The sequence below is a fragment of the Triplophysa dalaica genome, chromosome 1 (assembly GCF_015846415.1).
Source record: "Triplophysa dalaica isolate WHDGS20190420 chromosome 1, ASM1584641v1, whole genome shotgun sequence".
Classification (NCBI taxonomy): domain Eukaryota; kingdom Metazoa; phylum Chordata; class Actinopteri; order Cypriniformes; family Nemacheilidae; genus Triplophysa; species Triplophysa dalaica.
Window position 1 is genome coordinate 23,195,546 of NC_079542.1, and position 27,724 is coordinate 23,223,269.

At 38.6% G+C, this 27,724-nt stretch overlaps 2 protein-coding genes across 2 annotated transcripts in view; both read right to left on the minus strand.

Annotated features, from left to right (window-relative positions):
* Positions 1-386: 386 nt before the first annotated feature.
* On the minus strand, positions 387-19,611 carry pelp1 (proline, glutamate and leucine rich protein 1). Its single transcript, XM_056752093.1, is given in 18 exon segments — positions 387-935; positions 1,434-3,218; positions 6,739-6,963; positions 8,343-8,398; positions 8,478-8,637; positions 8,748-8,892; positions 9,786-9,899; positions 10,085-10,173; positions 10,282-10,369; positions 10,481-10,613; positions 10,694-10,850; positions 11,501-11,560; positions 11,644-11,715; positions 14,314-14,463; positions 14,558-14,663; positions 18,775-18,839; positions 19,472-19,542; positions 19,545-19,611. Coding segments are annotated over 18 exon segments (3,636 nt in total). The 3' UTR covers positions 387-842.
* A 2,493-nt stretch (positions 19,612-22,104) lies between these two features.
* The window catches only part of arrb2b (arrestin, beta 2b), a 47,674-nt gene continuing 42,054 nt past the window's right edge, over positions 22,105-27,724 (minus strand). Inside the window, exons 11-15 of the mRNA XM_056745109.1 lie at positions 27,167-27,304; positions 26,844-26,927; positions 26,679-26,755; positions 23,912-23,966; positions 22,105-23,826 (exon numbers count right to left, since the gene is read on the minus strand). Coding sequence (XP_056601087.1) covers positions 23,733-23,826; positions 23,912-23,966; positions 26,679-26,755; positions 26,844-26,927; positions 27,167-27,304 — 448 coding nt within the window. The 3' untranslated portion in view covers positions 22,105-23,732. The remainder of the gene's footprint in view (positions 23,827-23,911; positions 23,967-26,678; positions 26,756-26,843; positions 26,928-27,166; positions 27,305-27,724) is intronic.

Sequence of the window (27,724 nt, forward strand, 5' to 3'; positions counted from 1 at the left end):
TCCACCAACGCTCTCTCTCTCACACCTCTATGTTCTGATATCTTTACCGCCTCATTTGTTTATTTATATTTTTTGCTCTCCAGTTCGAGGAAATGAATATTAAAACACTAACACAAGGCTTTGACACAAGAATATTTTTGGCCTCCGCAACTACATTGAAACCTTCGAGAAACTTCGACAGTAAGTTCAAATGTACGTCAGACAAGCAGCGCAACCACATTTGTCATGGGCCAGTCAAGAGGTCATTACATTTGAAGTGGTTTATTTTAACAGGGCAGATACCAGATTTCTGGTATAGGGTTGCACCTGGGGGCTTTGTTTTTCGAACTTTCAGTAGTGCTTCTTAAAAACGGGAGCCACATTATTTCTACAAAACAACAACAAAATACCATATAAGTGATCCACTTTATTGCATTTTTAAACAATCAGTGAACCATAACATCCTTGAACAGTTACATATTCAAATGATATTACAAAATGAAGGCCACAAAACAAAATGATTTATATCAAACTAAAAAACAAGCACTTTTTGTAGGCTTGTATAACTGTACTGTAGACAATACTTGTAAAATAAGATGCCATGTTTACAATGTTCTGCAAATCCAGAAAAGGGAAAAATGACCAGTAAAATTGACCGTGGCATCCTTGTCATATTATTAACCATATTTGGATGGGTAATACTTAGTCAATGACATGGGACAAGAGCTGGTCAATTCAAAGAAACCAGTTTAGACTTTTAAAAAATAGCTGAAGTATAGTTTGAGAGTACAGTATGATTCAGAGACATGTGAGAAAAACATTTATTTTAATACACCAGAGAGTGTGCAGCGAGTTGTCTTATGTTAAGATTGTGATTGTGAAGCACTGTGATCATCATCATCTGGAGGGCAGTCAACAAAATCCGCCAGCATGGAAGCCATAACCTCATCATCCATCTGGAGAGAAGAGATTGAACAAGTGTCCACATGTCAGAATAAACACTCAAGTAACATTTTATTCTTACACAAATAAAACATTATTGGAAGAGATTAACATTACACATTTGTATTTCTTAATTGTTTATTTAACAAATCTAGTCTAAGGCCTAAAGTTTCAAGTTTCACTAGTTCATAAGTCCAAGTTAACAAACTTGTTAAATACCTGTATCTAAGCCTTTACATACTTTTTCTGTTTCTGTTTTTTTGTACAACTGTTCCTAGGGGATTGCTATTCTCTGCTAACCCTGCCCCCAAAAGGAATGTAATGCGTAAAAGGTATGCATATTGACAGGCAAGCTGCGTTCGATCATTTTAAATGTCAGTCCAATGATTTTTCTTTTCTAAGTGGACAATTCTTGGCAAGTTTAAGCTCCAAAAAGCAAAAAAAATTTCACAAGAATTATCAAATGTGACCACTCATCAATGCTAATTCTTCAATGTGATCCAACAAGTTACCTTTTTCTTTTCGGTGCCTTGTTCAGTTGAGTCTCCCTCTTCGCGATCTTCCATTTTCCTCTTGCTTCCTCTTTGATCCGCCTCATCTTCCTGCTCACCTCCAACATTCTCATTCTCTGTTGTTTCGTCTACATTCTTTGACGCTGGCTGTTCTGACGTGGATGCTGTACTCTCTTCGGTTTTATCTTCCGGCTGTAATTCCGGCGCTTGCTCTTGAATTTCCTTTGCTGGCAATTCCGGAGACTGTTGAGATGGTCCAGCCTGTTCCTTTGCATCTTCAGGTCTGGCTTCTTGCTCCCACGTTCTCACTTCTGGTTCAACAGCTTCCACTGCTGTATCCTCTGAAGGGCCCTCTGCTTCTCCACCGATCAAAAGAGTTTCTATTTGTTGCTGGTCACTCACACCTTCATTTCGCTCGACAGCGCCGATGTTTTCGATTTCTTCCACAGTCCCCTTCTCCTTAATCCCGTCATCTGTGTAGACACTTCTCACCCCCTCCATTTCCTCAATCCCCCCTTCCACTTCTTGTTCTCTCTCCATGCAGAAAATTCCCATCCCTTGCTGCTCCTCAGGCTCGATTATCACTTCAGCCTCCTCCTGGCCTATCATTCCTCTGACATCATCTCTCTCCATCGGAAGGATCTCCTCATTTTCTTCCTCATTCTCTTCTTCATCTTCATCATAGTCCTCAAACTCTTCCCCCTCATAGTACTCCTCATCCTCCGGGAAGTCACTGCCTTCTTCCTCCTCCTCCTCATCGTCCAGGCCTTCCTCTTCCTCTTCCTCATCAATTAATTCTTCATCCTCCTCCTCCATCTCGTCTTCCTCCTCGTCTTCGTCATCCGTGCTGTTGATGTTGATTACATTTTGGTCCATGTCATTTGCAGCAGGTTGCTGTTGAAGTTGACGGCTGGTGTGGGCCATCTGAGTCTGAAGCTGCATCTGTAAAGACAAGCCAAGCGCTGGTGGAGGTCCAGCTGGAGACGTCTGCATCAGCATCTGCTGAAGTTGAGGACCACCAGTCAGAGAATCTTCTAGACCAGCTGGGGATGCTGACAGTGGAGCTGTTGCACAATTCAGAGGGGACACTAGAGAGACGAGCTGGGTCTGACTAGGTCCGGGGAGGGAGTTGTTGTTGGCGTTCGCTGGAAGGATTTGGTGTGGAATGGATGTGGCAAGCTCATTGGGTAGAGCGGTTTCTCCTGATCCAACCTCACCCACTAGTGGTGCGGAGGGTGGCAAAGCCCCACCAGGTGGAGGCAGTTGAGACAATGTCTGTGCATTAGTCGCTCCATCCTGCATACCCATTAACATACCTTGGGGCATGATGACCACGCTATCATCCGAATCACTTTCTAGTGAGATCTCAACATCATCTGGTTCTTCTTTGTCGTAGCGGACGAAAACTTGTCGCTGACCTTCAGGGCCACCAAGGCCTGCCAGTTCATTGGGTAGGACAGGAGAGAGCAGTAGGTCACCTGGGGTGCCACTAGGACCTGCTGAAGTGGGAAGAACAGGTGGAGCCAGAGGAAGATGGTTCTCCAGAGAGCCAACGAGGGTGGGGGGACCTATACCCATTGGATGTCTAGCGGGGAAGGGTGGTGCTGTTGCAGGGCCAGCGAGAAGGTTAGGGACAGATAATGAGGGGTTTTGGCCAGAAGCAAGGACGGGAGCAGACGGGGTTGGTTTGAGAGTTAGAGGCGGGAGCGGGATGGAGATTGAGGGTGTGCGAGGATGAATAAGGGTGTTGCATATAGTCAGGGCCTCAGCACAGAAAGATGAAACCTGCGGGTATACAAATGTGTGGTCAGGGGAGAAAGATAAACAAAGAAAGAGGAAAAAAATAAGGAAAGAGGAAATAAAACTGTCACGCTGTGCAAGCCATACAATTTGAATAAAACAATACAAACATTTCACCACTGTGCAAGGGTAATGTTGTAATAAACGTTTAACCTTATATAATATGATTTTATGGAGCGAATGACAGTACTGGAATATAAGAAAACTAATTTCACATAAACTTCAAAAAAATTATGGGTATAAAAATGAAGAAATATGATAACTGCTTGAAAAAAAACAATAGGAGAACGGGTTATTCCATCCTGGGAGTCATTTAAGTACTTCGGCAGGCTACAAATAACCTATGTTAGGACAAAAAGAATGAGTTTGCTATAGGCACTTTCTACGTCTCGATACTTGCCCTTTGTACCTTCGTAAACATGAAACAGTCTCCAATTACAAACTTGTGCGTCATTATGTGCAGATACTCACTCAACCAGCCTGATGAATGGGAACAACCACATGAAAAAGTTCAAGAGCTTTCTGTCAAATAGAAAGACTTTGAACGCCAATCACAGTTCGTTTACACACTGAAAATGGTTGCATGTTAAGACAGGTTGGGTAAATAAAAAAATACGTAAATCTCTGTTGGTTAGCATTACAAAACACAAGGGGCCAGTGTTATTCTTATTGATGAGAAATTAATCTGAATATCTATGTTGAAAAATAAATACAAACTGAAATATAAGAATATGAAAGTGAACTTTCCGTGACACCAGCTAAATATACCACAAATAGGTTTTGATAAACAGTAGTCTTTGAATTTACAGGAAAATTCTAGCGTTATGGATTTGACATTTGCAGTCAAAACTTGAAATATATACTCAGAGAATGTATTTATTACCAATATAATTAACAACCTGATTATACTTTCTACTTTCTGAACCCCTGCTGAATGTCCTGACATGTTTTCTATTTAGGATGATGAGAGAAATGTGTTATGCATGCGCCAAAAAAGACACGTCACACTTTGTACAGTTTCTGTGAATTAAAATAAACAAACCTGAAGCAATAATACCCTAAAAAAGGAGAAGACCCTTGATGTAACATAAATAGGTGTTTAAACCACCAAATATTGACATCTCAGCTATGATTAAGTTTGAAGCATTATAAAATGCCAGACACTGAGGATATCTGTTGGTCAAATGTGTGTAAATGGAAATCTTTGACTTGACTCTGCAGCAAGTATGATGACAACAGTATCCTAAAATATACAAACCTGTTCTGCATTTATCTGACTAACCAATAACTGTATATGATTTATATCAATATTTTCCAGCACAATATTAAAGTGACAGTTCAACTGAAAATACAAATTCTGACATCATTCAAATGGTCCCATGCCTGTATTAATTTCTTTGTTCTGCTGTGCTTAAAAGAAGTTATTTCGAAGAATGTCAGTAACCAAATAAACCATATCCCATAATAGGGAAAATAAATACTATGGGAGTTAATGGGAGATGAAAACAGTTTGGTTTCTAAAATTCATCAAAATATCTTCCTTTGGTTGTTCAGCAGAACAAAGAAATTAATAGAGGTTTGGAACAACTAGAGCAGGGCTAGTCAACTGGCGGTTGCATTAACATTTCAAATAAGTGGAGAGACTTTAAAAATGGTGTGCTTTAAGAAATGCATATCCTGAGATGCCATATCTTTGAAAGTCTTATACTCTCGTATTGAATGTAGCAGCGTTTAAGATATCAATCGTTAAGAGCCGCAGGAATTAAAGCGATTTGATTGGTCTGTCCAAGAACAAAGGCTAATGTAATAATTACAACGTTGTAATGTGCAGTCCACAGCCGCAGGCCTTTGAAAGTAACTGAGGAAGGGTACTACACCAGGTTAACTGTTGTCTCAGATAAGGGACAAACTATGTTGTTTTTATTACTGCAATCATTCTGTGTGATTTGAAAACAGCTGTTAATCTCCCTCCGGAACTTTCACTTCAAAGGATCTGCCCTTCTTTCTTTATAAAATGCCAATTAAACGTCAATGGGCAGGGATTACTTTTGTGCTGAATGTATTAGGGTTTTTGATTTTTATTAATCTGACTTTGATTAATTCAACCAAGTATCTTCATAAATTTCTTCTTGAAAAACAATGGCACCCACATCTTGGAGGAACTGGGGAGACTAAATTAACGTCAATATCATTTTGGGAAACTAACGCATTAAGGAATATAAAATACAGTTAAAAAGACAATATCCCTTTTTATTAATTAACATGAAAGGGCAAAAATACTGGATGTAATATTTGTGTGGATGTTTTAAAGGGGTCAAATGACACGGCTAAATAAAATATTAGCGTTTCTTTAAGGTGTACACACGATTTAAGGTTTTATACGCAGTATTTTCCACATACCGTGCATGTTTGTCTATCCTTTTCGTCCCGGATCTCTGAAACGTGCTGATTTTTTACAAAGCTCATCGCTGAAAAGCGAGGTGTGCTATGATTGCAGTGTCTGCATTTGCAGATCACAAACACACAACAAACTCAACTCGCGTTAGTCCTTAGCGAAGTCTTTTACAATGAAGATATACTTACAGGCTGCGAATCTGAAGCGCCTGTCATTGCGAAGTTTTAATGGTTGGAATGGCCCCACTTTTTAACCAAAGCTTTTGCGCATAGCCTGTCTTGATCTCTCCCAGGTTCGTGAAGCAGTCTTCGGTGACATGTACTGCACAAACTTGAACATTCGGATTGTACTTTTCTGGAACATTGTTGTAAATACATTTTTTCCAGTGGTTTCATCTTTAGGCAGGGCAAACAAAGAGGCTTTCTTTTCGCAAAGAAACACACAGCGTCTCCGCGACATGGCTGCTGCGGTGACGATACAACGAGATTTACTAGTACACCAACTTTACTTGCATTTAGATTTGGGCTGTTTAGTCAAGTCATGTTACGAAGTGACGTACATTCGGCAGAGTGTGGTTACACAAGACGTTTCAGGCAGGTCTGAGTGAGCATTTGCTTCTAGATAGAATACATCTTTTGTTCCGAAACTTACATTGTTTGCAATTTTATGTGTCTCATACATACATGGGTAACTTATAACACACCAAACACTCAGAGAATTGTTTATTTGCGCCATATGACCCCTTTAATATGTGACCTTTAAGTAACATCAACAAAAACAGTATAAAAATAACAAAATCTAATAATCGAAGAAAAGATGATATGGTGAAAAAACTGGCCAGCATCCTATTTATATTTTTGGAATCTGGCCCTCAAAGAAAAGTAGTTGTAGACCCCTGAACTAGAGGGTGAGTGAATGATGACAGAATTTTAATTTTTGTAAGAACTATCACTAAGTGTGAAACTACCCATTACACCTGTGGTATATTAAGTATTAACAAATAAGACATGGCGATCATGCACAATATTTTGCAGGATACACTTCTACAAACCAGGTCCAATCTAATTTCTAGATTAATGGTTAATTTTAAAATTCTGTATATTTTCTCACCATAATGTTGTGATCTCTGCGACCGTTGCTGAAGGCGGAAACGGCACAGGAGAGGGGTGGTGGCCAGCGAGGTGAGGGTACCAGCACAAGTGCCAGTAAGAGACGGTAGAGCTCTCTGCGAGGGGTTGGGCTGCCGTACTGCCCACTAACAGCGGCGGCCTCCGAGGTGCAGTGAGACTGCTGCTGTAGCCTTACACACATAGGTACCACCAGATCTTGTAACCTCTTATAAGGGAGAAAGTGTTTACATGAACAACATACAAGAAACCTTTCCATTCACATTTCATCTGTGGAGTATTTTGAGTTTTATAATTAAAATTCTGAGCAATTATATACAAATACAGTGGTGTGAAAAAGTATTTGACCACTCCCGGATTTTTTGCATATTATGCTTAAATGATTCAGATCATCAAACTAATATTTATATTACAAAGAAAACCAGAGTAAATACAAAATGCAGTTTTGTCAGAACCTGTCTGACAAACTGAAATAGTCTAAAAGATCTCAAATAGCGACACATTATGCTGCGATGTAAAGAAATTCAAGAACAGATGAGAAACAAAGTAATTGAAGTGTATCAGTCTAGAAAGGGTTACAAGGCCATTTCTAAGGCTTTGGGACTCCAGTTGAACAGAGTGAGAGCCATTATCCACAAATGGAGAAAGCATGGAACAGTGGTAAACCATGACAGGAGTGGCCGGCCTACCAAGATTACTCAAAGAGCACAAAGACGACTCGTCCAGGAGGTCATAAAAGATCCCAGAACAACTAAAGAACTGCAGGCCTCACTTGCTTCAGTTAAGGTCAGTGTTCATGATTCTACACTAAGAAAGAGACTGTGCAAAAATGGCATCAACAGGTGAGTTCATAGGCGAAAAAACATCTTGATGATCCCCAAAACTTTTGGGCAAATATTCTGTGGACTGATGAGACAAAGGTTGAACTTTTTGGAAGGTGTGAGTCTGTTACATCTGGCGTAAAATTAACCCAATTTTTTAAAAAAGGACATCATACCAACAGTCAAACATGGTTTAGCAGCTTCAGGACCTGGACGACTGGCAAGTTGACTGGCAATACAACCTCTGAATGGCTAAAAAATATTGAAATAATGGTTTTGGAGAGGCCTAGTCAAAGTCTGGACTTACATCCAATTGAAATGCTGTGGCGTTACCTTAAAAAGGCTGTTTATACTTGAAGATCCTGTATTAAAACAATTCTGCAAAGAAGAGTGGGCCAAAATTCCTCCAGAGCGATGGGAAAGACACATGCATACGCTTGATTTAAAACGCAGTTTTGTCCCCAACGGTGACAACTAGTTATTAGGTTAAGGGGGCAATTACTTTTTCACATAGGGTCAGAAATGTTTGGATTGTTATTTCCCTTAATAAATAAAACCATAATTTCAAAATTGTACTTTGTATTGACTCTGGTTTTCTTTGTCTAATATTAAAATTAGCTTGATGATCTGGATCATTTAAGCATGAAAAATGTGTTAAAAAAACAAAAATCAGAAATGGGGCTAATACTTTTTTACACCACTTTATATCCAAAACCCAACTGTGCAGTTAGAAAAAACACTTCATAGATTAATGTTATGAACTAACCTTATGCAGATCTTCCTTTAACAAAGTTCCACTCGCCAGAACGATCTGTCTTAATGCTACAAAATAGTAATTCTTGATCAAAAAATTATGCGCATTTTAAGGAGTAAAACATAACATTTACTGAGCATCACTCACAACGCAGAGCAGCGACACACGTGTCTTGATTGGCTAACACATCTCCCTTCCTCTGCAGTAAGATCCCGTCACTCATTCCCAAACCTTTTGTTCGTCGAGGCCCTGGTTTACCAGCAGAGCCAACCAGATCGGTCATAGCTGAGTGTGGTCCTGAACGAAGCTGGATATCAAAAAATAATAGAGAAAGATAAAAACTTCCATCTTAGTACTAATAATACTTTCTTTGATGATTGTGTATAAGATTTAAAATAAAAAAAAAAGATATTTCACCTTGACCGCTTCTGCTCCTGGTGTGATGTCACCAATGAGATGAGTGAATAGTAATTCTAGGTGGGAGGGGCTTCCTTGAAGCAGGGAGGCTCCTCCTACTCTTACCCACAGTTCAAGAGTACGGTACACAGCCACACGCACTGCACTATAAAGAAAATAGCACATTATAGAATTTGTTGATTTGAATATGCAATGACACATCATTTAATTACATTCAGTGTGAATACAAACACTACACCAAAACAACATGGATCTCAAAATTGGAAGCGGGAATGCGTTTCATTTTTTGCATTCTCAAAAAATGTTTTTTTTGCTAATGCATGTGGTGATGAAATAAAAATCTGATCACAATTGCTCACACATATGAGATAACACTATATCAGGGTTTTTTAAATTGGTGTCCAGGGACCCCCAGGGGGTCTCCAGAAAATTCTGGGGGATGCACATCAAATCTCAAAGTAATTAACAGACAAAGGAAAAAAATCTAGTGAAGTCTAGTGAACCTTATTACTGTGTTCATTTTATTTTGCAAATGTTTATCGCTTCTTTCTTGCTACGTGCATCATTTCCAAAATGATTTTTTATCTTTAGTGAGTTTTCTCACTACACATTATTTCACTCACTGGGCATAGTTAAGCAGTCTGCAAAGACGTAGATGTATTGAAAGGATGTTAAGATGTAATGTAAGATGTAATGAAAATTGTACAAAATACATTTGAATTTATTTATTTTTCTGTTTAATTTATACATCCAACATTATTTTATTTTATCCAATTATTTAATATGTTGTCATTATAATATCGCTGTTATTTATTTTACACAGCTTAACTGTTTCTTTATACAAAATATACATAGATAAATATGTATATTAGGAAGGGGGTGCTCACTAAAGATTCATCCTTTTTAAGGGTCCCTCGCATCATAAATTTAGTAAAAAGCCCTGCACTATATCACATATAACGCCAATGGTCTGGGCTAGACATTTACGACAAACAAGGTCATATTTACTTTCAATCATCAGTGGTGTTTCTTTATTACCTGTAAGCTCTTTGCTGGCCCAGACTGGTCTCAGGCAGAGGTGTCCATGCAGACAAAGACTGTGAGACAAGTCTTGTGAATACACTGCTATATTGAACCACACCAGCACCCACACTGTCAAAAAAACACAAAACCGATCAGCCACCACAGATACATGATACACCAAAAATCAATAAAAGTACACAATTAGTGTGACTAAATATTCATCACAGCATTAAGAAGTCTCAACGTTTCACTGTAAATAACAAAGGCAATGAGGAACCAAGCTTTTACACTAAGAGAGTATATTTTTATCTTACATTTTGATGAGAGCAGAGAGAAGCTCCAGAGTCTCAATGTGGATAGAGGGTAAGACCAACAGCTTCAGACAGCCCTCTCCTGTTGGACTCTGAAACAAACCCGTTCCATCAGTATCCACATTAGTCAAGTATAGTAGATCTGTCATATATTACATTGATGGCCTTAAATATAGAGAGACAGTGAGAAAGAGCCTTACAATGCTCTTAGTGTTGACTGCCAATGCTCGACACACCAAATTGAGGACGTTCTGAACAGGTAGACGGACTGACGATGCTGGATCAACACTAAAAGATCACAACAGTAAACCAAACCAAATATCTTTAATGACATCATTTTTAACACATTTACCACAGCATAGACTGCTATGCGTTTTATTCCATATAAACAAAATGTACCTCAAGGTGTGTTTAAGAGCCAAGCAAATGGCCTTTAAACGATGATGAAGCTGAAGGATTAAAAGCGGGTCCAAGTCGTCGTGAGGTGGGAAAGGCAATTCCACACCCGTACCCTCATACTGCAGCGTCCCTTCTGGAACAGCAATGAGCACAAAACTTCAAGCACCAGAGCTTGTTTCAGAGACAGACAAATCACAACACCTAATTACGTACCTGTTTCAGACCCCTGGTATAGCTGTCTGAGTATGCTATTTGCTGATGCTAGAAGGCAGTGGATTTGACTGGTCCATCCCTCTGCCCTGTGCCCACCCCCTCCACGCTCCAATACACCACCCAAGCAGGGCAACCGCCCATAACACACACAAGCCACCTATCATGAGATAAAAGAATGAGAAGGTTTGATGTAACTTCGTTATCCACATTATGGTTTTATATTAAAGGGGTCATTTAGAAAACATTTTTTTCTGTGTCTGGTGTTTTATAAGTTGCCCATGCATGTAATAGATACGTAAAATTGGAAAAATTTAAGTGTCGGAACAAAAGATACATTCTATCTAAAAGCGAATGCTCACCAAGACCTGCCTGAAACGCCTCGTGTAACCACACCCCCACAAGTCCACGTCAGTTCATTGTATGAGTTGCCTAAGACCGGCCAAATGTATACGCAAGTAAGTTGGGTGTTCCTGTCAGTACAATTGCTTTGGAACCTGATGTTCCAAATATGGCAAGAGGCGTTATATTTCCGTCACACTCTAGCACGATTCTACCACTCACTAAGCACTGCTTAACTAGCAAATCATAGCACACCTCGCTTTTCAGAGCCATGAGCTTTGTTAAAAATCTGTGCGTTTCAGGGAGACGGGGCAAAGAGGAGATAAAAACATGCATGGTTTGAGGAAAATATAGCGTTTTTTAACCTTAAATCTTGTATACACATTTCGTTACATCCAAAAGAACGATAATATTCGTTTTTAGCTATGTCATATGACTCCTTTAAGCATGACACAAGACTCAACTAACCTCCTGTACTTTGGTGTTATCAGAGTCCATTTTGGATAGGAAATACGCCCCAAGCTTCTCCTGTAAGGTACAATGATCTATGTTTAAGCAAATACAATGTAACAAAGTAACAAGAAAAACATGTTAGAATTGACAGCACTCACCTTCAGAGATCCACAGGCCCGTGGGTAATAGATCATACACGCCATCATTCCTTTCATGGCAGCTAGGTGGCACTATGACAAAAAAATTTAGTACGATGATGCTTTGAACAAGTGAAGCAGGGGCCTGTACCATGAAGCTGGTTTAGGTGGCTAGCCAGGTAAGCTTAGAACTAGTTTGCGCCAACCCTGGGTCATAGGAACCATGAAAGTAACTCTGCTCGGTGTCCATCGCCGTGGTAATTTACGCTGCACGGCTATCCTGCTCCGTAGCAGGTTATGGTGACGCAACTAACTAACGATGCGTGTTATAATGGCTAGTTATTTTTTAATAATGTTTAATAAAGTAAAAATAGTAATATAAAAGATGTAAATATATATTACAAAAATAAGATAAAATAATGATAACTGTATAGGTCAAATCAGACTCTAGCTGGCTTTCCCTTACACTCACATTAAATAAAATGCATTTATATTCCATTCTTGTACTGTCCTAAATACATTATTTATTTCATGGCATTACTTTTTTTACATTCTTGTCCTTGGTAAAGAACATCTAGATACATTTTCAGTTTCACTGTGTTGGGACATTTATTTTTTTTGTCCACTAAAGAAACATTCTATTAAACAGCTGCAGTAATATTAAGACAAAAACATACATTGACAGGTGATATCATATATCTTTTAACACCGCTATTTTAATATTTTTTATCAAGGTACAGTAGGCCTACATTTTAAAATGAATGAGAAGTTTTTAATACTTTAATGCCTACAACATTCCCTAATGCATCTGTGTTTTGTCAGTGCTTTACAGAAGGTAAAGCAAATGGGGAACAGTAAAAACCCTTTAAATTAATTAAATGTGACCAAAACTCAATTTCAAACTGCAATACAATCTTCTCTTTGTTCTATGACAGGACTGTTTGATAGCCTGTTGGTGGGAAACAGGGGTTCCTATGTATGCCAGAGGTTTTTGACCCTGACAACAGAACCGCTTCAACATGGCCCTCAGTCAAACAAGAGTCAGGATTGAGATAAACATCAGATTTTTAAATGTACACTTCAATTGACTAAGTTCACATACTGGCATTTTTTATATGGACTTCTTTATTACGAATCAGCTTCTGCAGTGTATTTTGTTCGCATTTCTTCGGTAACCTATGGAGGCAGACACTACAGTTTCTGGAGAAGGTGTGTATATGTGTGCTACCCAAATAATGACTAAAAGTAAGTCTTTGAGAACGGGTTTCTCAAGCCAGGTGGCGCATTAGACCAGGGGCTCATCTCCTGTTTCCAAAATGCATCACAAACTGCTTGAGAAAGCTGTTCTACTATGATAATTGGTGATGAAAATTAAATTATGTTCAATAAGATGAACATGTGTTTACTTCCGCATTAGCTAAGGGATGATTTGCGTTTAAGTGGTACTTGAGACTGGAAGAGCTCCTACAGTACATTTACATTTAGTCATTTAGCAGACGCTTTTATCCAAAGCGACTTACAAAGAGTTAGGGAGCAACAAGCGACCTGTCATACAGGAGCCATAATACATTAGATCTCAATACAAAGTTACTGGTTTCAACTATTCAATTCAATTCAAGTTTATTTATATAGCGCTTTTCAAAATGTGTATTGTTTCAAAGCAGCTTTACAGGGGCAAACAGGAAAAAAGAAAAGTTAAAACACAGCACAGTGCATGGTATTTATACAACGAGTAAGTTCATTCTAATAAATAACATCTAATTTCTAAATAAATAAATAAATGAATGAATGCAGTGTCTAACTAAAGCTAGACCACTACCTGTTGAGAGAAAGTGTTTTTTTTAAACCAATTCCGCATTGCACAAGGTGCAAACAACCTTAGACTTGTCGATGTTTCTATTGGGAAGCTTCTTAAAAATTAATGTTCCCTGAAGCAAACCCGGCGGCTTCATAGCTGCATCCATGTTAGCACGTCACGTTTGGTAATTTCACAGTAACGTTATGTTGTGTTCAGACCAAACGCGAATGGCGTGTCAAGCGCGAGTGATTTATATGTTAATGCAAAGAGCCAATAGACCTACTTGCTGCGCGAATCGCGCGAATGAAGCCCTGGTTATGAGATGATGAGGCGGCTTCTGCTTCCGCGAATGACGCGAATCACGCGAGTTGAAAAATCTCGTTCTCGCCCCGTACATTGCAGTTAAGCTGGTATACATCCGCGCTAAAATATCAAGGTGAAAGTCATCATAGCTTGCGTAGTATAGACCCAGCTCCCAACCCAACTTTGAGAATAGATTAACGGCGACATTTTTTTTATCGCGCGATAAGAGTCTCACTGCGCCGTTAACGGCCCACCACTAGTATAATTATTTCCTAAGAAACATTCTGAACTTTCTCTATTCATGTTGAACGCATTTGGTTTCACGATACCGACATCACTCGTTCATGTGCACGCACACACTAATCTTAAATTCAGGATCTAAGCATGAGTCGACAATTAAACTCCATGAACTCTCTAATGGTACCAACAAAGCTTGATCACATTGGTTTGGTCAACCCAAAACTACTACTGTAACCCTGAGTTTGTTGAGCAACATTCATGGTACAGGCCCCAGGTGAACAAACAACAAATGTGTTTAATGTGTTTTGAGGCAACATTTTAACCGTACAAATTTTTTTGAGCAATTTTACCTCAGATTTGAGACTAAGCAGGGAGGTCAGAATGCCCAAGACGGAGTTAAGGCCCACCTCCCTGGCTAACTCCGGCAGCTGGGATGAGTACTGCAGCAAGTCCTGCAACACACTCACAGCAAGCTGCACTGTGGGGAGAGGGGCCTGCGACTGAGTGATTTGAGAGAACAAAAAACAAATATAAGCGTACATTAGTCTAACAAACTCATTTTGAAAGTGAAGAAGACAAACAGGCAAACCTCACCTGAATGATCTGCTGCAGTGACCGAAGCCATGAGAGACAATGCTGATGGAACACTTCACTCGAACTGTCTTTTACCAACACAGAAAGCAGACAAAGGCCCTCAAACCTGAAAAAACACACAATCATACAGTTTATATTAGTTTATGTGAAAAGCACAGATTATGATATCTGAGAAGTTTTATGGAAATAGTAACTTCTGGATAATGTGCATTACCAGAGCAGTGATTTGCAATTGGGATCCGATCGTGGCTGCATCTCATTACTTGTGCTATTAGATCTTAGTGCCCCCTTTTGACACCATTGAACACAGCATACCTTTACATAGCAGGGTTCTAGACTAACTTTTTGCACCGGTTGGACCCAAATTTTCGACCGCATCGCATTTAACATGTAACTGGTTATACCAATTCACTTTTATTTCTAATGTCCATGTAGGCAAAATTGACTTGTAAATAATTAACTAACAATCTGGTCAACATAAAGTTCTTTATATGAAGCACACATCTACAAGAAAGATAACTTACTGAAAATGTGTTGGTGCTTAAAGTGCTTCACTGAACTGAAATTTAAACTTAAAAAACTTGAGTCAGAGTTGATGTCTCCGTGTCAGAGCACTGCTTATGATTTCAGACTGTCTGACTGCAGAACATGCATTTTAAAACCTACACACAAGAGGTTTCGCTAGATCTTTTTTATTGTCTGTCATTTTGAATGACAGGCTCTTAAAAAATCGTCATAATCTATTATTACCCATCACTATGGTTCAAGGTGGAGTTAGGTGGCAATTATTATGTTAGTGACATCATCACGCTGTACTTACGTCTCGGAACTTGTTGTATTTTAATATAACTGAATGCCCAAAAATGCCTTTGTAGTTTATATTCATTTATACATTTCATCTTTTAATGTTAAGTTCATATGTGATTAGATCTGAGAAAACCCAACACATGGTGCAAATTTATATAGGTCTATTACAGTTTTTGAGGCCATATTCAAGCCCTTTCCAAATCAGTTTTTATTTTGCTCATACCTTGTGTATGTAACAAAAGTTATGGCTGAGGTCGGCTGAAGCGCTATGATTTTCAGGAACGGAATTTGGAGAAAAACGTGTTTAAAGTTAAGTGATGAAATTAAAAGCAAAACAGTCCAGTATGGTTCTCAGTCGGAAAAGGGTGGCTTGCCCAATTAAGGTTGGTGGAGAGTTCCTGCCTCAAGAGGAGGAGTTCAAGTATCTTGGGGTCTTGTTCACGAGTGAGGGAAGGATGGAACGGGAGATTGACAGACGGATCGGTGCAGCTTCTGCAGAAATGCCGTCGCTGTACCGGTCCGTCGTGGTGAAGGAGCTGAGCCGCAAGGCGAAGCTCTCAATTTACCGGTCAATCTACAGTCCTACTCTCACCTATGGTCATGAGCTGTGGGTCATGACCGAAAGGACAAGATCCCGGATACAGGCGGCCGAAATGAGAGGGGCCAAATCGAGAGGGGCCAGCTGAGGTGGCTCGGGCATCTTTTCCAGATGCCCCCTGGACGCCTTCCCGGGAAGGTGTTCCGGGCATGTCCCACCGGGAGGAGACTCCGGGGAAGACCTAGGACACGCTGGAGGGACTAAGTGTCCCGGCTGGCCTGGGAACGCCTCGGTGTCCCCCCGGAAGAGCTGGAGGTAGTGTCTAGGGAGAGGGAAGTCTGGGCATCCTTGCTTAGACTGCTGCCCCCGCGACCCGGCCCCGGATAAAGCGGAAGAAAATGGATGGATGGATGGATGGACAGTCCAGTATCACAAATAAGTCACTTTACAGTGGTAAGACACTTACTCTAATAACAATTTAATAAGAAAATACTGTACAAAACCGTTTGAATAAAACAAAAGTAAGAAAAAAGGTGCAGGGCACACTTAAAGAACTAGAGCTCTGCCATTATCACTACAAAAGGAAACTAACAAACATTACGAACAACAACTAATAAACAGTGAAGCAAGTTTTAAGTTGATTATCATGTCCATAGAGTCTGAACTTTTGATCATCCCTTGTATGTTTTGCGATCGCGGTCCGGCTCGCATGAGCAGCGGAACGTGGATAACTCCCGGTGCTGCAGACTGGGAGCTCGGTCATCTCACGAAAACATTGTATAAAAAATGTTGCATGCCATAGTTTACACAGGACTGGCGGGAAATGTGCATTGATACCCCTTCATTCTTCATGTTATGTGGTTTACTTTGATGGGTGAACTGTCTTTCCCGCATCCCAGCATGACATCCGACTGGTTTTCCCAGATCGCATCGTATATGTCTAGTCAGTAACCATGACAGGTGAAAACACGCAAGTCGCTTCGCGAGCATATCACACTCTAAAGAAGGGAAACGGGAATTTACAAATTGCCCTCATTGTTATCCGTGTAAATGACGGAGGCCGTCAGATTTTTCTGTCACTTGTAAAAAATTCTGTCAATGACAAGAGAATTTTCGGTTAACGTGAGCTCTGGTACACACACCTACAGGATTATCTGGACAACGGCCAATCAGAGGGAGGGTCCGCACTTCACTATCTCTGATTGGTTTGACCTATCTGTCCTGTAGCTCAGTGGCAAATACCCATGTATAAATGTATAGGATAATTCAATGCAAGTCGCTTTGGATAAAAGAGTCTGCCAAATGCCTAAATGTAAATGATTTGTAATGAATGTTTAATGAATGTAAGTGAATGTAATGAAATGTAAATTAAGGAAAAAACGAAAATGGGCCTAACGTGTGTCTATTCTTGAATCACAGGGAGACTTTCAGAGTTGCAGAGACTTTTTTCTCTCCATCGAACGGCTGGTCGCACCATTTAGAAATAAGGTTGCATTTGTGACCAAATTGGTCGCACTCTAGATCCCTGCATAGACTTGAAAAGGATGTTGCCGTTAGTGGAATACCATTAAAATGGTATCATTAATACCAATCTTACAGTTTGTAGGAATAAACAATAAAGTGTAACGCAAATCACTAGTTCAGTACGGCGTGCCACAGGGCTCAGTCTTAGGGACTTTGCTGTGTGCACTGTACATGCTACTTCTAGGAGTTAAAATTAAGAGACAAAAAGTACGTTTTCAATGCTTTAATGATGATACTCAACACTACATTTCCTCAAGACCTCACAAAACACAGCAGTTCACCAGAATAATGGAATGGATAGTTGATAAAAAAGTAGCAACTTTTTATGGGTGAACTCTTGTCAAAACATAAGGGTTATTTATTGGACCAAAAACCACTATATGTATCCACTAGGAATACTACTCAACTATTGACAGATGCTCAAAAGAAAACCTTGTCGTCATGCACTGATGCACTTGTAGAACGGTTTTCTGCTCTCAGTTGTCTTTTCTCATTGTTCCGAGGTCCATAACCAGTCCATATGGTGGCCCTTACATGTCTCCACTACTTAACAAAATTTCAACGCCATTAAAATACTAAGACAATATTAAATCTATCATCTACATCTTTTATTACTTTTTTGTTTGTTTATTTAGCCTAGTTGTGCAAGCACTGTAGAGCTTGTAGAGATGCAGTACCGCCAGAGGAGAACTGGTTCCCGGGGGCTGCTGACATCAGCATTAGAATTTTGTACTTGTTAATATTATTTAATTGTAACATTTACATTTACACTACTCCATAATAGAAATTTATAGTCTGCATAATATATAACATGCGTTTCACTTCTTTTGACTTCTGTCTCTGTGTGTGTCCGTTTGCATGTAAGTGTGTTTTGGTGTGCGTTAGTGCATGTGTCAGTGTGTGTGTGTTATGTTCGGCTTGTGCGGGCAAGCATATGGGTTGTGTGTCTGTGCTGTGTGTGACTCTTTATGTTCACTGGGTGTGTGCCTGTTTTTCCTGTATGTGCGCTGTGTGACTGTGAGCGTGTGTGTGTCCGAGCAAGTGTACGTGTGTGCATCCTTCTGCCTCATGTGAGTGCAGTATATTTTGTGCGTCTTGTGTGAATGAGAGTACCTATTCACTTTGCTCTTGATACCTTTTCCTATTTTATATATTGTTAATAGTTAACACGTTTTCATGTACAGCTGCTTTGTAACAATTAAAATTGTAAAAAGCACTTCAGTATATAAATAAAAGTTGATAATGTCAATCCATGAGGACAAATTGGTAGTAAGGATTATGGATGAAAGAAATGCTTCAGTGTAAACTAACAAAAGTAGTTTTACACATAACTCCAGTTAACACTAACCTGGTTTTACTGGACCCGAGCCGTACATTAGTGATGCCCACCAAGCCGCCCACCGCTCCTGTGCTCTGAAGAGAGAAAAAACAAACAGCAATGTCTTTATTGAAACACATAAGTATTATAAATATTTTAAATACATAATGCATATTGCACCTCCCTATTTGGCTCATTCTTTGTACACTTGACCTCAGAGTTTTAAAGTTGACAAACATCACTTCAGGTCCACTTTCTGTTTACATTTCACCTTCCCGTTTTATCCTACTTATTTTTTTTTTGTTATTTTGCTTTTATTGGCAAAGTCTCAGAAGATGACCAGTCTAGATTTCATGGCAAGTTGTATTTATTGTGTGTATAGCTGTGGATGTGACAATTAAATAAACAAATTTAATTGACAGCCGCTCAATGACTATTAATCAATGATTAATTCATCATTCATAATTACTAATTATATAGAATATTTAATTTATTATTTTATTCATTATCATTATTTTACAAATAAGAGACAATAGAAAGTAAACACAAAAAAAGACATCGCATGGGGACTACTCGACTCATCGCAAACATTTACAAGCGACGTGACAACATTAGAGCGCTTAATACAATGCGAGCATGCCGCGTTGATAATAAATGGAGCGCTGCACTGATGTAGCGCCGCTCGTTTGAAGTGTAAATAAAACTGCAGGACAAAACTTAGTCCCACCTGAATCCCGACCACTCCATGCTCGCGGTAGTTTGCTAGAAGAGCGGGCAAATGTTCAGGTCTCTCCTCTTCAGAACAGACACCAGTCCCTCTGTGAGACGCGTTATGTTGGGGCCATGCAGCCAAGCCGCTGAAGCCATCTTTGCACCCCGTATGACGTCAAAAACCAGCGACGAGTGGTGACGTCAACAAGACGCGCCCGTCTGACATGCGGGGCAAGGGGAAATCAGACGTTAATATCCCGATGCCATTCTCATTCGAATGAGCAGTGCTTTTGTTTTGCTTTAACTTGAACGTTAGAAAGGGAAATTGAGAATAGTTCATTTGTTTGCGACTCTCAGATGAAAATAATGCATTCGAGAAGCGTAAGGAAATGGAAACAGGCACAGAGATTATACTTTCTATATCGAGCGCGCACAATGACCAACGTTAGGCATATCAAGAGTTTATTTGCAAAAACAGATCAACTATTTTTATGATGGTATCATGTTTTATTGAAGCTGTTATTTTAGTTATTAGTACTTAATCAAAACAACCAGTTGCAGTTTTATTGACATAACTTGTAATGCACTGTAAAAAAACATCTTAAATTTGTAAAAACATAGTTATCTGTTTTTGCAAATGAGCGTTTCATGTGAAAAACATAATTTTAATAAAAAAAATAACTAAACGTGTTAAGTAAGTTTCTTAAAGGGGTTTTATGGGCGGTTTCCCAGACAGTGCTTAAACTTAGTCTCAGACTAACTTAAATGTGAGAGATGCCTTGATCGAAACAATTTGCACTAACATATCCTAAAATATATTACTTCGATTGTTTTGTCTCAAGACGAACTAAATTGTATGACAAAAATTAATTACTGTATTATGCTAATTTAACCAAAGACTAGTCCTGGTATAAGACAACCCTTGTCTGGGAAACCGCCCCTTAGTGTTTAAGATATATTTGCGCTGGTTTCACAGTCAAGGCTTAGCCTCAGTCTACGCCTTAGTTGAATTAAGATATTTATGTCTCTTTTGTAAAAATGCATTAGAAAAATACACAAATAGTGTGCATTTTGAGATAAAAGGATGGCATTGATATATTTTTAGATATTTCTGGGCAAGTTATATTCAGATAACACATTCATTTTAGTCTGTGACTAGTTTTAAGCCTTGTTTATGAAACCGGGTCAGTATATATTTTTGGCTTTCACACAATGCTTGTTTTTATAGTCCAAAAAATCTTGAAATTTGACCAAACACAGCATTTTTATATACTGTGCAAAGCAAAGAGGCTTAATAGAAATATGTATGGAATGAAAAATCGGAATATGTACTGAATATGGTCCAGAATATCTCCATTTAATTAAAAGAATAATATGTTGCCTATGCTCTATATTGGAATGTATATGCAAATCATACTTTGAAATCAACATATTAAAAATATGATGCATATACTGCTGAAAAACTTGATTATACTTAAATTATCTTTTCACTTTGTCAATCTGGGTTATTTTTTATTTGTTTTGTAGATTAACAAAATTTGTGTCCTATCAATTTTTTAACGAAACATACTAAGAACATATTTAAAATGAATTGTATAGTTTGTCTGGAGTGAAGCTTATAGATTATAACTCATGGTGTTGATTGAGAGAACCTGCAGTCTCTGCAGAAGGCGGTATAAGTTTTGATGTGTGTAACCTTTTTTTGGTTTTGTTCCACAATACATCATTCTCGTATTTCCGAACATTTTCTAGTTTGACTGGACCATCATATTAAACAATTGTAAAGAATGAGTAGGTGTTCAAACATTTTGAGCTTTTTATTTGCGGAATATAAATTTTATTAGTGAGAAGTTTAAAAGCATCCTTTAAAATGTCTGACATTGGTCTTGATATTCTGAAATCTAACAAGAGTGTGGTTTCCTTTTACCCAAATCGATATGCCAATAACACTTACAAATGTCTGCTTAAAAAGGACAACAGGCTCCATTCAAATCACAAAAGCAAAATTTTACATGAAGATGCAGTGAGATCAATTACAATAGTACAATAATCTTAAGGCGGGCACCTCTAGAAGCATGCACGGCTTTCTAGCAAAGCACCCACTACAGGACAGAAAACAAGCAGAAACCAATGATGGAGATGGCCTCTTTCATAGGTCAATGTGTTTTTAAAATAAAGCACTGTATTTTGACAAAGTGATAAATCTACATATATGCAACCAATATGTAGCATATCAAACAATGCTGTTGTAATAATTTGATCACAATGATCTTTGCCACAAGAGACCTGACTGCTGCTGGTTGACAACTATTGCTGATGCTTTGTTTATTGAGAAAAAATAACTAGGATTTATTGGCTTGTGCCACAGTGTTTATCACAGCTCGGTTGCTGTGTTCATAATGCGGTTTGCTAAATGGCAATATTGGGCTATACTGAATGACATACAGCATTTTGGGACTATCTGAGTAGTTAAAGGTTTCATCTGTAAAAATCTAAAACTTTCAAACAGCTAGAAATGCGTGTGTGTGTGTGATTATTTCCAATAAATTCTGAATATCTTACAGCACATTGTGCTAATCACTTCCTGTAAAGTACAAAGTGCAGAAGAAACTATAGCCTGAAAGCAAAACCACCATCATACTTGTAATCCAGATTTTACAGCTAACTTTACTGCAAACAGATGGTCAGACACCAATTAACGACAATATTCATAGACAACTACAGTATATACATCACATATATATTTTCAGCAGGTTCTTTTCTAGCTCTCATAAAAATAAACATTGGATTTTCTAAAAAAAAAACAACAACAACAATTTGATGTTCTCTGAAGCCCTCAGGGTTGTAATGTTTCTAAACATATGAGCCAAAGTCATAGCTCATTACATTTTTTATTTAAAACATTCATGAAAATCTTAGATTACCGATGTTGGGATTTGTGGTTTTGCAGACTTAAAAAGCATCTAATGCAAGTATGCTCATTGACTTGATAGTTTGGGTGCTTTAAACAAAACCTTTATTTAAGATATAGATTTTTTTCCTCCAACGGGAGCTCCATTTTGTTCTCTGAAAAATGTTACCTCCCTGTACACATCGTAACACGTCATTTTGCCACTGTTCAGTAGTAAACTATGCAGAATATCAAATAAAAAGCTTGATCCTCGCAGTAAATTTCCTGGAAAACGCGTTATGAGACTTTAAATAACCATCATTAAAATATGTCTGGCAGTCCAATGGTTACATTGATAGTTTCTGTGAACTAAAATGAGCATGTCATTTTTAACCAAGCTTATAAGCAACATTAGAAATGGTCACATTTTGGTAAAAATCAGGTTTGGCAGGCACAAATAATGAAAAAGGTCCATTTTGTGTGGCACATACAGAAATTATAGGCATGTGAATACAGAAATAACAGGCATTTGAATGAGTTCTCAGAGTCTGTCCTGCCCTCTTGTATCTACAAGCTATATGTGAAATAGACGCTAAAATTTATAATATAAAATCAGGTGTCTCGATGCGTTTTTCCGACTACTCTTCCGCTAAAAACGCTGCAACCTTAATTATTTGAATATTGCGTGCACTACAAGTGCACATAAAGTGTTACTAAAAATGTTTATGATATGTATACGTTGACAAAACTACAAACTAAAAGCCAATTAGCAAATATGGATGGATTGGATACGGGTCTAAGTACGTGGAATAAAATTAACACCAAACTCAAGTTCCCTATGGTGTTTGTGAACAGTGTATGTACTGTACAATGAAATAACATGGAATATATATATATTTATATATATATCTTCATTACATAGCTAGTAGTACCCACTCGATATATAAGTGGGAATATAATGACAAGAAATAAAAATTCACCCCTGAATCAATGGACCCCTGGCCCACCAGCAATCTTATACACTGATATCTAGATGACCCATATAAATTTACTTCGGCTTTTCTCCATCTGTTTCCATCCAACATACACGTATATAAGCCAACGTGATGTGGCTCATACGACCGCATAAACCAAGGTCAATGTACAGACCACGTCACAGATGATAAAATGGTGTGGAAGGGACACAAAAGTAAAGGAAAGAAAGAAAAGATGAAAAAGAAGACAGAAGGGTTGGAAATATCAGTAATCGCTCCACTCCATCAGATAAGCCCCCGAGGAGCAGAGGAATGAAAGTACGGGCAGGTTGAAACCTCAAATCCTGTTCCACTTCCTGTTGCTCTTCATGGTAACTGTGTGTGTGTGTTTGTGTTTGTGCATGTGTGGGGGGTTAGCAGAAGTGGTCGTCCTCTTCATCTTTCATTCCCTTCAGCCTAAGCCTCGCAAAGTCCTCAAACACAAAGTCGTCATCCTGTGATACGTTACTGTAAACAAAAAGAGACAAGCGTTAATGTGATGTCAATGCACGCAAGCATCACACACTATGAAAGCAACACGCAAGAGACTGACTTTGTTTCAAACTCTATGAGGTTGGCGTCCACAGGGACGTCTGTCTCTGGCACAGCTGTGGAAGACAAAAAAGAATATCAATAACAGTGAATTATTATGGAAGATGTTCTCATATAAGAACATTAGGTCTCCTTCACTAATAATTGCGTAGGTTTTTCATATTTATACGCACATACAGCGGGAAAGTAAGTAATTGACACATCAGCATTTTTTATCAGTAAGGGGATTTCTAAGTGGGCTATTGACACAAAATTTCCACCAGATGTAGCCATCAAGCCAAATATTGAATTCATACAAAGAAATCAGATCATTTAAGTATACAAGTTCAGTCATAATAAATAAAGTGAAATGACACAGGGAATAAGTATTGAACACATTTTATTTAATACTTTGTAGAAAATCCTTTGTTGGTGATTACAGCTTCTAGACGCCTCTTATATGGAGAGACCAGTCGTCTGCATTGCTCAGGAGTGATTCTGGCCCATTCTTCCACACAAATGGTCTTTAAATCTTGAAGGTTCCTTGGGCCTCTTTTATGAACTATGATCTTCAGTTCTCTCCATACATTTTCTATGGGATTTAGGTCAGGTGATTGACTGGGCCATTCAAGCAGCTTGATTTTCTTTCTTTGAAACCACTTCATTGTGTCCTTGGCCTTGTATTTGGGATCATTGTCTTGCTGAAATGTCCACCCTCTTTTCACTTTCAGCTTTCTGGAAGATGGCAGCAGATTTTATCCAGAATGTCCCGGTACATTTCTCCATTCATCCTGCCTTGAATAATATTAAGTCTGCCAGTACCCCTTGCTGAAAAGCAGCCCCAAACCATGATGCTTCCACCCCCAAACTTAACTGTTGGTATGGTGTTCTTGGGGTGGAGGGCAGTGCCATTTCTTCTCCACATGACTGCCAAAAATTCAATTTTGCTTTCATCTGACCATACTATAGTCTCCCAATAATCCACAGACTTCTCCAAATGCTCTTTCGCAAACTTTAACCGAGCCTCAACATGCTTTATGTTCAACAATGGAGTCTTGCGTGGTGAGCATGCATGGATGCCATTGCGGTTCAGTGCATTGCTTATAGTTTTCTTTGAAACAACAGTACCTGCTGATGCAACGTCTTCCTGAAGTTCTGCCCGAGTGGTTCTTAGCTCTTGGAGAACTCTCCTGATTATTCTTTGGACTCTTTGGACAGGGATCTTACGTGGAGCACATGATCGTGGCCGGTTTATGGTGAACTGATGCTCTTTCCATTTCCGGATAATGGCCCCCACAGTGCTCACATGAACATTCAGCATTCTGGAAATGCGCCTATAACCATTCCCATCAAAATGCTTTTCAACGATAAGATTACGAAGATCTACAGAGAGTTCTTTGCTTTTACCCATCATGAAGTCTTTCTTGTGTGCTGCCTAGGTAATGAGAAGCCTTTAAAGGCCATCATTTAGGACTAAAGCAGCTGATATCAATTAGTACTGATAGGGGGCAGGGTTTCTCTCTCAATACTGACAGATTACAGGTGATCTCCTGGCTTTCTATGCCATTTTGCACCTTGTTACCTTCATGTGTTCAATACTTATTCCCTGTGTCATTTCACTTTATTTATTATGACTGAACTTGTATACTTAAATGTTCTGATTTCTTTGTATGAATTCAATATTTGGCTTGATGGCTACATCTGGTTGAAATTTTGTGTAAATAGCCCACTTAGAAATCCCCTTACTGATAAAAATGCTGATGTGTCAAATACTTATTTTCCCCGCTGTATGTGCGTATAAATATGAAAAACCTACGCCTACTCCATGAAAAGGTTTCGCCTAATTCACAACACATGTGTACGTACATGAATTTGTTCTTAAACTCGTCCTAATGTTAGTGAATTTGGAGTATTCTAAATGAGCGGCCGCGTGCATTCATTTAGTCATTTGCATAAAAAACACCCAGTCCACGTCCATATTGGGACTTTCCGCCTAACTTTTCCTTTACCACCTGTCATCACTTAAGTCAAAGTTACTCCAGGCAACCCCATGTAATTCCAAGTACACAGTCCTCAAAGTCAGTTCATACACAATAAAACACCTTTATACAGACAATCGGTTTACAGAGTTCGCGTTAGCCGGCTGTAAAAGCGCTGCTATTCAAAGAAACCTTGCAGCTCGAGGTATAGTCTAACGCAGCTTTTATTATTATTTTCCTGTATATTAAATTATAAACCTATATGTTTATATTTATATTTATATTTATATTTATATTATATTTTTTTTTAAATATATAACTATATCCTAAGATGAAACATGTAATTTGTAACAACACAAATTGGTAAGTAGTTTTGTCATCGAGAGAGAGGGAGAGAGTGAGAAGGAAAGGATACGTGTGCTAACAACTGTTTGTATATTTTCTCTTATATTTAGAAAACATTTTAGTACAAAAGTTTTTGTGAATCATCATTTGTTCGTGAAAGCATTCTAAACAAATTTGTGTGTACGCATGCTAAGTGAATGAGACCCAAAGATTTAATATAAAATTCCATGCAAAAAACAAACAACCTCAAACAAGATATGAAGCATATTTATATTAACAGAATAAAATCAAGGATGATATTATCGTAAGGTTCAAAAATATGTTGACAGCTGACACTACTAGTTAATAAAGCAATGTGCATAAGTAGTCCTGCTGCATTAATGTTCTTAACGTCTTGCGTATATAAGAATGATATTCTGTGCATTATGGGTATAAAGATACAGACATAAATAAAGTCACATTTACCTGACTGTGGTCTAGAGTTGGGCTGTTCTGAGGGCTTGGGGTGCATCAGGACAAAAGGCAACTCCACAGATACATCACTAACAAGAGACAAAGTGTTTGGATTCAGTGTAATACTATACTATCCTATACATGTATTTATTTTACTATAGCAACAGATGTACCTACCCTCCACGAGACACCACTAGCTTCACTTTAACTCTGTAGGACACCAGGATTCCTAGGACCTCCTTATTGGAAACATCCTTCACTCTGTCAATACAGAGGAACACATGCTCAACACAAAGCAAAAACCAGAACAAAGGTGTCCGCACTGCAGAGGTATCATATACTTCAGCATGAAAATCACAGCAGATATGTTGAAGCATTTAAAGGTTAATGCACACACGGGAGCGAATGTTACATTTACAAGGACTATAATCTCAAACTTAAGATTTTTATAATTGTTTGTCTTTTCTGTGAACACATGATGTAAGCTGAGGCCCACTTACATGGTACTGGAAGCCAAGTTGGTGTCTTCATGCTTTAGCTGTCCATCCAGAGCAAGACCTCTCTTCTCTCTGTTATTGGTCAGCGTGGGTGTGAGTGTATACACCTTGCAGAATGTGGAGCTGGGTGACACCTGGTCACTGTGGATGCCAAAAACAGTCAGCATTCAACATAACATATATTTGAATTTCTACAACAATTTTTCTATTTCAAACAACGTTGCGGTAATGCAGTAAAATGTGGGATAAGAGGACACAAACTACTTCTCAGTCAGGCTTAGAAGTGAATGGAAGATATGGCGAGGAAAAAAGATGAATCTTTTTACTTTGAAAAGCTGAAGTGAATAGTTTTTTTCGTGAGAGGAAAGTATATGGGGAAAAATTCAAGCACACAAGCTACAGTGACAATGACTAGTTTCGTCTCATTCACCTCAGCTTGACAAGAAAATGAATCCATAAAAAACAATAAACCTGATGAGAAAAACTATGCAAACGGTGAGGTGCAAAACTCAACGTTCTTTGTTTTTGGAAGAAAATGGGACACATATTTCCCGATCTCAT